Source organism: Aythya fuligula, chromosome 5 (assembly GCF_009819795.1).
Source record: "Aythya fuligula isolate bAytFul2 chromosome 5, bAytFul2.pri, whole genome shotgun sequence".
Taxonomy (NCBI): Eukaryota; Metazoa; Chordata; class Aves; order Anseriformes; family Anatidae; genus Aythya; species Aythya fuligula.
Genome location: NC_045563.1, coordinates 64,821,020 through 64,835,054, shown reverse-complemented (window position 1 = coordinate 64,835,054; position 14,035 = coordinate 64,821,020). Strand labels below are relative to the sequence as shown.

At 38.6% G+C, this 14,035-nt stretch overlaps 1 protein-coding gene across 3 annotated transcripts in view; it reads left to right on the top strand.

The window, feature by feature from the left end:
• BTBD10 (BTB domain containing 10) overlaps positions 1 to 14,035 on the top strand; it is a 29,497-nt gene that overhangs the window by 8,542 nt on the left and 6,920 nt on the right. For 2 of the 3 annotated variants that reach the window (XM_032187686.1, XM_032187685.1), the window contains 2 exons: positions 11,004 to 11,197; positions 12,589 to 12,874. In XM_032187686.1, coding sequence (XP_032043577.1) covers positions 11,044 to 11,197; positions 12,589 to 12,874 — 440 coding nt within the window. In that variant the 5' untranslated portion in view covers positions 11,004 to 11,043. Of the gene's footprint in view, positions 1 to 4,977; positions 5,355 to 11,003; positions 11,198 to 12,588; positions 12,875 to 14,035 lie in introns of those variants that run through there. The other variant, XM_032187684.1, reaches the window with a different exon arrangement.

Genomic DNA, 14,035 nt, shown 5'->3' with positions numbered 1-14,035 from the left:
AATCTGACTGGTTTGATAAAATGGAAGCAAATGAACCATGCGTTTCTGATATTGCTAAATGCCAAATTAAACACTTAGGATCAAAGAATGTTGGTCAGTTTTGTGGATTGAATAAACTCTGTCATTGGCAGTTCAGACATTGAGAAGCACTGTCTCAGTGGGTAGTTACTTGAACAGAAGCCTCTAGTAACATCATACGATCAAAAGGGCTAATGCACCTCTTGGACACATGGTGAAGTTATTGGGAGCCAGGTATCAGCAGTTCAGGGAAGCTTTTGATTAAAGTGGATTCTGAAGACAGAAGATCTAAGTATCTTGTGAGACAGGGAACAGTCAAAGGTTAAGTGATGGCAACTTGAGCAGTCTGCAGAGATCCTTGCAGAAACAGTAATACAATGGTGAGTCTTAGGAAGCAAATTCATAATAAAATGTAGCAGCTGGAAGCTGAAGCTAGGTAAATCCAGAACACAGAAACAATATGCATCTTTCCATCTGTGGCCTGATGTGGATTATCTATATTTTGGGGACATGTTTAAATAAAAAAGCCGTGCAGCTTTCTGAAGAGATTATTTGATGCAGACAGGAGTGAATTAGAGGAAAGCTGTGACTTATGCGTTTCAGAAAAGCTGCTGTTGATCACTTCATAAAATCTGAACTCAGGGCGTACCCATCAGAAATAACTGCAGTTAAGTTGAACACACTTCTGGCAAAACATAGTCCATCTTTCCAGTAAAATGTTGAGCAGCCAACGTATTATGGAAGTTCTAGTATGGATGGTAGGGATAGAGTGTTTAAAGTAACACTTCTGTTACAAATAACGCAGAATCGTTTTGGAAAGCTTTGTGAATGAAAATCCAGCTTATAGTTTGAGGTTGTTACGGAGTAAGGAATACATTAAGGAGAAATATTCTGTTACCTTTTTCATTTGAGCTACTTGATTTCTTCAGCAAATCAAGTTATTGGAAAATAGTGTACTTTATTCAAAAGCCTAAACCAAATGATTTGATTTGAAGTGGCTGAATATTGACATATTATCATAATTTCTGACTTAATGGATGCTTTTTCTTAAGAGAAGTCCATGCAGAATGCAGCATAAGGGAAAAATGCTTTTGAAAACAAAGGTAGAACTCGAACAGAGCTGCTTCATTAAAAGGTTTGAGTACTGCAGTCTTATTTGTCTTGCATTTTCAAAACAATTCTTATTATATTAAGGAAAAAATACTTCAGGTTTTAAAAATGAAAATGTGAAGTAAGAACTTTGTAAGAAATCTCAACAAGGGAGTAATACTTCAGATGCTTAGCTTGTCACTTCTTGAAGCTTTGGAGTGTTCAATCCACCAGCCGTAATGTTCTTAAAATAGCTTAAATAATTGTCTGGACTCACAGAAACCATCCAGGACTGTGAGCCATCCTTCTCCATGTGGGGCTTATGCAGCGGCAAGGAGAGCTGTTGACCCCTGCTCCCTTCACAGTGCCATCTGCTTAAGGCAAAGGGCTTGTGGCAAAGCTGTCAGGGGGATGCCCATATTAAACAGGTTAACGTGTCTATTTTATTTTAGTTTATCAGCCCCAACTTTTGAAACCTCTGTCAAGCTGTAGCATTGTTTTCTCTCCTCCTTTTTCTTTCTTGTTCTGAGATGGGTGGTGAAGCAGAAGACAAGGACCAAAAATATAATGATGCAAGCGATCCCTGGAATAAATTGAAGGATCCCGACAGGGTGGAATTATATGGTGTTAAAACTGTCTGTAACTAGTAACAATACAGTCTTGTTTGTCCAAGCTATTATGGAAACCTTGGAGATAATTTTTATTCAAGTACCTGAATAAGATGGAAGAAAACTTTTGGGAATCAAATATTGACAGAACAGTGGCTAAGATTCAAGTAAATAGTCATTCATGTTTTCATTGATAAGTATTGCTGCTCTGTGTTTAGTATTAATTGTGCATTGGTTGCTAGCTTGCCACATTGCTTATTAGCTTCTGCAGTGCTTTAGTTGTTGGAAGATTTTAATTTTAATTCTGTCACACTAAGTGCTTTGTCTAGAGTTGGGCTGGAAAATCTGTCTGAAACTTGCTTCTTTCTTAATATTTGTTCTGGATTTCTCTCTGCTGCTCTTTTAGACTCATTTGACAGTCCCACATTTGTTTGCTCTGTTTAGATAGTATTAGATTTGAAGTCCTCTCTGGCCTACTACATTAATGAACAAAATGTGGCTGTACCATGATTCTGTTTTCATGACTCCTGAATCTTTAAAAATCATGAGGTTTGAAAAATTTTCCATAGATGACAAATTATTGTGCAGATGCTGAATGCTGAGAATTTTTTCAGCTAATATTTTTGCATGCTGGGGAGGATGTACTCATGGGTTCTGAATGAAAATGCCACTTGCCTCAGCATTTTGTAAGTACATGAAGCATTCCAAAAGGCTCCTTTTATCATTCTTGGAATTATATCAGAATGTATAATCTGTTTTCTGCTGCAGGACGAGTTTCTATCCTTGTAAATAGGGTTTCTGCCATTGAGCAATTTATAGGATGGGGCAGGCCTACACAATGCATGCCACTAAGACAATTGAGCCTGTGAATGAATCAGGCCTAAGTCATAGCCTATGAAAAAGTTACCCTGTGTCATCTACTTTGTTACCTGCAGGCATGCCTGCTTTTAATTGCAGCCTGACATTGACAGATCAAGACCTTAATCTGGCATCTTGGTGGATATAAAGGCCTCAGAAGAACTGGGATAAACTGGGAAGAGATGCTCTTGAAATCTAGAAAAATGAATGGCACTTGATTGTTTTCAAAAACCTATCAGATTAATAATGTTTTGTAAGGCCCCTAAGACAGTGGTCTTAAACAGCTTTTTTTTCCTTCCCTTTTGAATTTCTTCATTTCTGAAAAGGCAGCTTGTAAACATTTTTGGAAAATCGACAACAACAAAAAGTGACAACCTTAGTGTCTTCTTTGCAAGACAGACCTTTCAGATTCCTTTTGAATCTCTCCAGCATACAAATGGCCACCAAATATCATCTGATATTTTTTTGTAGAGGACTTTAGAATCATGCAAATCTCCTCAGACTTGTTATTAAGATACAAAATAGTGTAGAGGTTAAACTGTTATGTTCATGTACATTCCCAGAATTTTTAGGGGAATTTTCTTCTACATTGCTCCTTCTTCTGCTCATTTCTGCTCTGAGAGTAGAAACTGTAATGGCTCTGTACGTGTTCAGTAGGTGGTTGGACCCAATTCTTTTTGAATATAAACTTCTGAAGCTAATTTTTAATAGATGGGTATGCATCCTAGCCCCAAGGAAAAATATTATGCTTCTGATATTCTTAAAGATAAGAAAATTTAAAACTATGAAAAAATTCCTATATAAAATATTATATGTTCCTTTTTGAATATGGAGGAGGCATTGCTGTATAAATAGAAGCAACAAGTACTGTTGTATAGAGGTCATGTGTTGGGGTAGTTTGACAGAAGACATGAGGTATGGTTGTACATCTATCTAAAGGTTAATTCCTTGCTGTTGAAAAATCCCTTTGGCAACTGAACACACATGAAGCTGTCTGTTTCCTTCCTGAAAAGGAACTGAATTACTAAGAAATATATTGCTCATGGTTGAGAGAGCCTGCTGAAAAGCATCTAAGAATTTTTGAGTAGGAAATGTGTTTGCAGAGCTGCTGTGTTGTGCTGAGGGAAGATCCTGGAGCACTCCCCTGTAGAAGCGGAGAGTTCTTTCCGTGGGCTGGCTGGTCAGAGACTGAGCCCTGGGTTAAGCACGGCTGCTGCTCCCTGCTTCTGTGTGTCTAAAAGGGTGGGAAATGTCTGTGAGAGGACTTTCGTAGCATGCTTTCTGGATGGCTGCTTGTAGCCACGTCTTTTGTGAATTATTTTGAAAGACATTACTTATACGACTGGCCATTCTGTCTCTGGAGGGTGGTTGTGTAAACCCTCAGGAAATCCTAAAAGCAGGAGGAAATTCACTGGCTCAGATAATTGAAATTGCACTAGCAGAAATTTTGCCTGCTAGATCTAAAGAACTGACTCTTCAGGTGGGAGTGCCGATGCTGTCTTGCCCTTCTAGTCACAAGTCTCATTTTTCTTACTGACTTCCTCTTTCCAACATCAGTCTTATGCTGAAATCCCCCTTGTGCCTTCAACTTTCATATTTTTGTTTCCCTGCTACTGCAAATCCCATCTGGATTTTTTTTTTATTAGGAGACTTGCTTTTAAGCTATTCTGCCAGTGCATGGTGAGTCCTTAAATCAGCCTACAGCCATTTAACAAGACTCATTCTAAAATGCTGTAGCATAATGTTTACTTATCCCTCCCCAAAGAAAAAACCTCTAATATACATGTCAGGATAAAATTTTCTCATGTGCTTTGCTTCCTTCTGCATTCAGTGGTCTCATTCTGTTGCCAGGCATTGGATGATCTATTGATGCAAAGATGTGCTGTATCAGGAGTTGATGCGCTGGTTTCAGATCAGCAAACACACTGATTGCTATAATTGTGTGCTAATATTTAGGTTGTCAAAAAGCACAGTCGTTTTTCTTACCATAAACTTGCTGTGAAAGACGTTTACAGTTTAAAAAAAAAAAAAAATTGAGAAGAAGAAAATGCAGCCTCCAGAAGCTATTGCTTTATCTGCTGATGAGCTCAGTGAAAGGTGAATTAATTTTAAGTGTTAACCCAGACAGACTTTACAGAAACAAATTCAATGTCTCTGAAACTCACACGAATTTGTGTATTTTGAATGATCATGACCACAAATGGGATGTGTACCAAGAGAAAGTTAGCAGTAACCTTTTCAGATGTGGTGTTTGTGTGCTGAAGCCCGACAAGCTGGCAGGACTAGAAATAGCTTCGCAGATGGTACTTGGCGTGGCACCGAGCAGCTCTCCTCTCGTGCGCTCCTCGCCCTGCCTGTCAGTCGCGTCACCCAATGGCTGCTTGGAGCAGGGGAATGGCAAGGCTGAATTCAGCTCACAGGAGGCTGCGAGGTCAGACGTCAGGACTGCACTACGCATGGCTGAGTCAGTGACTGGGAGGAATTGAAGTGGATTAATACCTAGAGGGGCTCACGTCTTTCAATGCCTAATGGACTGCCTAGCTGCAACCTCTTGTCCTTGAGGGGAAGATGATGGAGGAAAAGTAAGGCTTGCTGGTGGTGTGATCAGCTGCTGAAGAGACGATGGCAATATCAAATATGCTGAACTTAACAAGTAATGCCAAAGGATGCTGATCTGGCTTTCAAAGCTGCTTTCTTGGAAGGAACACAATTCCTTTGTGCTCTGATTTCAAGATTATTTCCATGCTTTTGTGTTTCCTCCCTGATAGATACCAGAGGAAGGTGCGTATCTGTTAACAGGCATAATTTGTGGGTAATATTCAGGACCAGAACGAGTAACAAGGAAAGCACTGTCCTTTGTGTGTACTGGTCAATTTACATATCTGCTGACAAAGAACAGACTTCAGGGGGGAGGAAGAGGGGCATAAGCATCGTTGTTGTGTAAGTCATAGTCATAGGAGCAGAACAGATTTTTTTTTTTTCTCTAAAACCTAATAGAAATATTGCTGGAAGTTGGTCTATATAAAGCTCTATATCCACGTTCTGCAAATGTTGATTATGTGAATCATCCTAGGAAAAGTTCCTAAGTTTATATGTGAAGAGTTAGTTAATATAAGTTCTAGAAGATAAAGGGAGGGAACAAAAGGCTGAAAATCTTAGTTAATATTCAATTGCTGCATCCTTTATGCTTATATACGGTTTTATGCTATTTTTTATGGTTGCTTTTTTATGGCTTTTATATCAGTTTGCCACCATAATTCTGTGGACAAGGTGTGTTTATTGGCAGTGTTCAGTGGGATGCACACAAACTTTTTGTATTGGAATAAATGCTAATTGTTTTGGCAGTAGAATTAATCCAGTTTAATCACTTCTTTTAATCATTAGTAATATATTCAGAGCAATATGTTATGTATAAAGACAAACTGAAGCTCTCTGTCCACAGATAACTCCAAAGCATCATTAAATCATAAATTGAAGAGCTTTCACATTTTTTTAGAAAAAGCTCTTCTGTTGCTGCACGAATAGAAAGCATACTAGTATGACAAATGTACCATTTTGATGGTACTCTCCTCCTTCATATTAAATAGGTTTCTTTAAATAAACCCTTTTGCTTATTTGGTTTTCTTTGTGAGATAGCTGCTTTTAAATAAAATGGCCCTTTCTTTTTACAAAGGCAGAGCTTCCTTTATCAGTGACTGAGGAGGGAAATAAATTCACTTACTGACCTAAGGTTCTTGAATAGTTGTAATGCTACTCTCCCAGGTTTCCTTTGGAGCCAGGAAAAGTAATATGTTGAATTTGTGAAAGTTGTCTAAATGCATAGATATTCATATGGCTGGTTTCTTTCCAGTCAGAAGGCAATTGACAAAGGAAGATAGTCTTAACCTTTCCTTTATAAACTTCAGTGGACTAGGTAGTTTGCGTAATGATTTTTTTTTCCAGCTTAGTGAATGAGGAAATGAGGCTGTTGATTTACTTTTTTCTTACTGTTTTAAATGAAATGCAATGTTGTTAAGCACCCAGGAGAAAATTTTCGTACCTCCATCCCTGCCTGCAGCTTCCCCGGTGCAGTGCACAGCTGTTAGTCATGAGCTGGGAAATTAATTGAAAGATCCAAATTGCCAGTATTTATTTTTAGAGAGAAAGAGAGATCTGAGACTATAATGACTTTCTCAGAGGCTTGAAGTAATGTGCTGTGCCCTTGACTGTTGTAGGCTGAAATTACAGATTAATAGTGTGACAGCCAGGTGCTGCATAAGACCAGGGGCTTCCTGGCACTTCTATTGGTGGTTCACTGGTGTTGTATCTAGTCTGTGTAGTGCATTAATGAACCACGGTATTTAACTAACCATTTGCCTGGTCTTGTGAGTAGAGCTGCTCTGCTTTTGTTGGTGGCTCTCATCACCAAGGGGAGCTGTGCTGACACAATGCAGCTCCCTTGTGAACACCCCTTTGGCTTGCCTGTAGGCAACAGGTTTGTAGTGAAAGCCTGATTTTCAATGAAGGTTTGGACTTCTAGAAAATGCACAGGCAAGTCTTGGTTAGCAGCTTCAGAAATCCATGTTTTAAAACTATGGAGAGACAGCAAATTCTTTGGTCTAACTTAACGAATGAAATAACTCAGAACAAGTTTTGCATCGCTGGAGTGAAGCAAAGAGTTTGCGTTTCACTGTGGAAACAGCCTCCTGTTCCCAGTGGCTTTGCTCGGAAGATGGGGGGAGACGATATTGCTAAAATGCCCTTCTATTGGGGGGGAAAAAAAATCGGTAGCTTTGATGTCTTTTTTCTTTTTTCTTTTTTTTTTTTTAAATGCTTGCAACTTCTAAAGCCTCTTCATAGTAAAATATAAGTCACAGGTTGTCCTTCCTATGTATTGGGCAAAGACGTAGCTCCTTTTTCAGCCTGATACAATTGCTCAGTGACAGGGTTCTCCAAGTCCAAATATCATAGATTAAAGCCAGTAAGTGTCTCTTCTGCTATGCTAGGTCCCACACCTTCCTTTATATTCTCCTTGCTCAGATTTAAACTCAGTTTAGTTGCCTCATTTACTGTAGAGCAAAGTTGTACTTCAGTGATAGTATTTATCTGCCTGCAAGTAGAACTTCAAATTTTTGTCACATGTGTCTCCAGTGGATCAAAGAAATGCGTTTAATTCTTCCTGTGTACTGTGATTCAACAGTGATAAGATTTAAGACTGACATTGAAAATGGCTGTTATTAAGATGAGTGGAGGGAGATTCATGGTTCAGTGCTGTCTCAAGCCAGACTGCTTGAATCTCAAAAGCCTTGCATTCTGCATGGCGTTCTCCTGGCTAGCAGGTGATGTGCTAGCTCACAGTCAGCACTAACCTGTACGTTAAAGGGAGACACGGGCAGCATAGAAGGCGTGTCCAGCTGCATCTCAAAAACTCTTCTTCAACACTCTTTGCTACTCTGCCAGGCTCAGAAATGACTGGGTAGGTGAGAGGGTCCTGCCCTCCTGGCTCACAGCCTCTGCCGTGGAGCTGGGGGCAGCAGCAGGTGCTGTGTCCAGGCTTGTGCCAGGCTTAGCACGGGGCTGTGGCTGACAGTGGCCACCAGCTTAGTCCCTCGCACAACCATGGATGAGGAAGAAGCGTGAGGCCGACTGAGTCAGTGCCACTTCCTGCAGCACCTGTTTTTCGTAGCTCCTGCCAAGAGATTATTAACCTGGGCTTATCCCACTGCAACGTGCACTCTGAATCACCAATTTGAGGGGAATGTGTCTTCACATATTTTTCTGGATTAAGAAACACATTCCAATTGTCATCTCTGTTAAAGGGTGGTTCGTGTCAGCTCTGCCAAAATGCATGATAGGTTTACCTGTCCTTACAGCGGTTTGGTTTCGTTTTCTAGCATATGTCCCTTAAAGAAACTAGAACTCTTCAGCTGCAGAGAAACAGAGGCATGCACTTAGATGCTATAAAATCTGGCACCTGCAAAACTCAGGTTCCTCACAGCATGGTTAAAAAATACTGGGACTAGGATCAAAATGCACTGTTACAAAAGGCTCTGTCAGGGTTTGCTGAGATATTCTCCACAGTACTGCTGGGTGCAAGTGTGGTAGCTGGTTTGTATCTGCACAACGTGCTCTGACCCCATAGGTGTAGGTGAGATGGAATTTTCCTAAGTGCGTGACTATTTCTTTTGAAGTTTAGCTGTAGTGTAATTATTAATTAATCATATATAAACAGCATTCAGACTTCGGGTTCATGTTACGTTTTAATTATAAGCTACAGTCCTCCATTTCTGATGCTTTGGAGTCGTATTTCATACCTATTTAAATGGTTAGCTTCTGTATGCTTTAGTAAATATGAAAGAAAGGTGCGAAGATTTTCCTGAATTGTTGATGGTCCTTGAAAGGGAGGTTGGCAGATCTTACCCTTGCAAACTTCTGTACATTTTGTTTTCATAATACAGAATTTAAAGGAACAAAACAAGTAAGGAAATGGATTAGCTGTGCTGAAATACATCTTCATATACTCAAAATAGTGTTGGAAGTCCTGTGAAAAATACTATTTTAATTTAATGAAAATGTTTGGATTTTAATCCTTAGACTGTAAAATCTGAACACTTCCAGCCATGAGCAAGTCTTGCAGTTGTTTTGCCTTATTCAATAGACCTTTGGCTGACTTCTCATCTTAAAGATGCATGTCTTAGTGCAGCATATTTTAAGCTTGGCAGGAAACAGTATTGCAGTACATTCTGTCTGCACCAAACTTGCTTTATCAAGCTCTTTCCCTCAATTGGTGTGGGGGGAAACTTGTGTTCCTTAGCTGAGAGGTATATTTCTTATTCATTGCATTGTGTTAATACTCATTTTGGGCCATTTTTAGCACCAGTGTAAAATGAAGATCTGTTACAGGTTTTTTGTTCTCATTTATGTTCTTCCTCTTATCAGTCACTGAAACACAAAGCTGAAATATGTTGAGTTAGATGCTTACTTTTTGGACTAGTCCTGTGTGGTGATTTTTTTGTTGTTGTTTTTTGTTTTTTTTTTTTTGTTTTTTGTTTTTTTTGGTCACTACTTCAAAGCAACTTTAGAAATAAAATTATTCTATTAAAAGTAGAATATTCTGCTCAGCTTGCTTGTTCATACTTGTAAAAATTTCTTCTTAGCTAGGGCCTTATTCTTACCTCTTCATGTTCTTGAATGCTACAGCATTCCTAGCAATCATGTTTAAGGTCTTTTGGTAAATGGTGTGATTCACAGGTTGCAGGCAAGTGGAACATTGAGGATCCTGTGGGAAATGATGCCTGTCTTTGCCTGTCAGATCTTGTAGCTGCCTGCATTTCTGTCTCAGTTGCCCAGTACTGGAGGTTTTGGGAAGGTTTCTCTCAGTTAAGCATATGCCCCATAAATGAGGAACATTGTCACGTCTGTGCTTGAAAGGCAGATAGCGAAGGAAGTGATTTAGGAATTCTGGTGGGGTACAAAGACACAGATGTGTCTGTGCTCTGCTGATAGGAAATCATATTTAAGAGTACAAACGAAAGGCATATGTAAAATTCAGCAATAGCTTTTGCAAAATGCTATTAAATTTTTAGGTAGTTTCTGAGAGTAGTGAACCTTGAAACTGAGAGGTTTTATTGATAGGTTTAATTAATTACAAAATAGAATCAGTATCTTAATATAGGGAATGTAACATAACTTTTTCACAGTCTCAAAACAAACAAAAACATCTTAAACCATTAAATTAAAATCTGCTAGTTTAAAAAAAATGTCCTGCTTGTTACTGACAGTGCTGTAGGTCTTAGCTTTAACAATGTAATTTGTATGTTTGTTGTATTAGTTGTGATCACTTGTTACTGCTCCTTCAAAGAGTAACTGAAAATTCAAAAAAAGAATGCACAGAAACTCCTGGCTGGTAAACTTCTGGCTGGTGTGTCTTGACGTATTAACTAGTTAAAGGCTGATCTACTTTAAAAAGGGCAAGTTGCAATGGGAGGAAAAAAGCTAACTCAATACTAAGAGCCTGTGCTCTGAGAAATGTTTTCCAAACCAGGTTTTATTGAAAAAAATGACCCCTAACTTTTGATTTCATTGTTTGATTAGAGCACTTAATTTTGGCTCTTATTTTTAAATAAAATAATTCAGTTGTATTTGAGTAACCTGTTCTGGAAGGGATTTTTGTGATTGCAGGTTTGCAGGTAGTCTCATCTGATCAAGCAGCATCTCTTCGTAGGTCATGGAGCAATAACCAGCTAATTCTTGTTGTTGTCGTGATGTTCCAGACCATTGTTTACATTTGCAAATGTAAACAATATGAGTACAGCAAAGAAAGAAAATGGATGTGAATAATATTAATCTTCACAATTTACACTCTATGTACATGTTCTGGATGCCTTTAAAATTTAAATGTAAAATGTTTCTGAAACTTTGAAATGCTGAACATTTTTCTTCTGTTTTCAGCACCTCATCTCGTGTTGCTAAAGGAATAGACTGTACAAAAATGAGCCTCCATGGGGCAAGTGGTGGACATGAGAGATCAAGGGACAGACGCAGATCAAGTGACAGATCGCGTGACTCATCCCATGAAAGGACAGAATCTCAGCTCACTCCATGCATCAGGAATGTTACTTCACCAACAAGACAGTACCATTCTGGTGTGTTCAGATCTATAATGTTTCGGGATTATTTTTTTTTTAAGCTTAATTACTATTTTGTTAAAGAAATACAATAAAAAGCATTATTTTTGTTGATGCCACAACATTCAGATTTCTTAGATGTACCGTGGGCTGGCAGTACCATTTTTTGCTAGAACATCATGTAGGAATACATAAAAGTTATGACTGTATTTAATTTGAATCACAAGAATGATATGATCTAGTTTTCCTAAGAAGAGAATAGACTAAATTTCTGGTTTATTTGGTAGGGCTTGACTACATAGAAGTAAAGAGTTTTTTTTTAATTAAGTGACAAAACCTGATTTGTTTCTTTAACCTATAGCACTAAACAAAAACTGCAATGCATAGCTCCAATACTATGTTGATTTGCTTTTTCAATACTAGAATGCAAAAATTTTCTTGTCAAGAGTTTGGGGAGACAAGGTGGTTTGATGTGATCTTTGTGAGGTTCAGCAATGTCAACTGCAAGATCCTACCAGCTGGGTTGGGGCAATCCCTGATATCAGTACAGTATGGGTAATGCATTGGTTGAGAGCAGCCCTCCGGAGAAGTTCTTGGGAATACAGGTGGTAAAAAATTGGATGTGAGCTGGCAGTGTGTGCTTGCAGCTCAGAAAACTGATTGTATCCTGGGCTGCCTTAAGATAAGCATGGCTAGCAGGTCGAGGGGTTTCTCCCCTACTACTCCGCCCTTGTGAAGCCCCACCTGGAGTCCTGCATTCAGCTATGGGGCTGCAAGCACAAGAAACATGTGGAGCTGTTAGAGTGGGTCCAGCTGAGAGAGCTGGAATTGTCTAGCCTGGAGAAGAGAAGGTTCCAGGGAGACCTTATTTGCAGTATTTTAATACATAAAGGAAATTTAAAAGAAATACGTGGGGAGACGTTTTACCAAGGCCCATGGTGACAGGACAAGATGGTAATGACTCGAAGTTGGAAGATTTAGATTGAATATAAGGAAGAATACACACACACACACGAAAATACACTGAGGATGGTGAAGCAGTAAAATAAATTGCCCAGAGAAGTTTCAGATAGCTCATTGTTGGAAGAGTTTGTGGTCAGGTTCAATGGGGCTTTGGGCAACCTGATCAAGTGAAAGATGTCCCTGGCTGTGGCAGGAGGGCTGGACTTTAAATGATCTTCAAAGATCCCTTCCAACCCAAACCATTCTGTCATCACCAAGTAGTAGAAACTTTGTGTTCTCATATCTAGACAGTAGCAATTTTTGATGTCTTCTTTAACTAGAATAGCTTTAACTAAGTTTTTATCAGTTTGGCATGTTATGTCCCTGGAAAGATATAAACTGCATAGTGCTTATGTGAAGTTATAATTCTTGGTTTTTGTTTTTCTCCCACCTTTTCCCCTCTTAAGATCGAGAAAAGGATCACAGTTCATCTCGACCAAGCAGCCCTCGTCCTCAAAAGACTTCACCTAATGGTTCCACTGTTAGCATGGTGAACAGCAGCAGAAACAGTAGCCAGTCAAGTTCAGATGGGAGCTGCAAGGCTGGTGGAGAAATGGTGTTTGTATATGAAAATGGAAAAGAAGGAGCTCGGAATGTAAGAACTTCTGAACGGGTAACACTCATAGTGGACAACACCAGATTTGTTGTGGATCCTTCTATTTTCACTGCACAGCCTAATACAATGTTGGGCAGGTTTGTATCTTTTTTTCCTCTCCTTAATCTCTAACTATAGGTGAGAGTCATTTTGTAGGTGTGTTTTTTAAAGGTACTAAAACTATTTAAATGGCAGTTGAACTCATTGCTTCAGCTGATCTTCTAACACTTGATACTAGAAATTTGTAAAGGTCTTTAAGTGAAAAAAGAGATGAAAGGTCTCTGCTTGGCGGGGATGTCAGTGGATGTATATTGCCTAGAGACATCATAAGTAAATTAACATTTCATATGAGAATGATATTCATTTCCTTCTGTCTTTCCGGGTATCACTTCTGTATTGAGTCTGCCTCATGCTATCTGTTTTTAAACCTAGTTGTTTCATAAAACAAAGTCATGAACATATAACTTTTTTCAAAAGCAGCAAGGAGGAAAACTTGAAGGTGTTTTTTTTTTTTTTTAATGGGCTTATCTGCACAGTATTCAAGCTCAACAGATTTATCTTCTGAAATGCTTTTAAGAAAGGGGAATATCAAATGAGTATTCTCGGTATAACACGTCAGAGTCTCTCAGCAAAGAGAACTAATGTTTAAAATGATCAGTAGTTGAATGAAAGTCCACTTATTTGTGTCCAATACTTCCTATAGAATCTATGATGAGCTACTTATTAACATGTTTACGTGGGAGAAGATTCTATACTTTATTTGCTTGGATACTGACTGTTTTCACATTATCCAGATGTAGAGAGCAATGCTTACAAACTTGCAGCAAGAAAGACTTGTTTTGCCTGTGTTGCTTTAGATTTGGCTTTTTTATTTAAAAAATAAAAAATAAAAGCAAGCATTTTGGATGTTTCTCAGTCCAAAAGGATATAATCATATTATAATTATGTATATATGAAGCTACTTGTCAAGGCACAGGTAGTATATACAATGAACTAACTTCATGCTTTGTTTAAAACCCCTATGTGGGATAAATGGTACCTTGTTCCCTGTTTTGTGGAAAGTTGAGGGAAGAGTTACAGAGAGACAAAAAAGCTGTTCTGTATAAAAAAAATAAAGGGAAATAAGTTGAAGCAATCATTAATTTATGGAAGGCTTTTGCATACTTGCAATGTGCGTGTGTGTATATACACACACACAAAAACTATACAGACTAACAAACTGGTGGTGTATCAGCATGTGTTGAAACAGTATCTCTTTT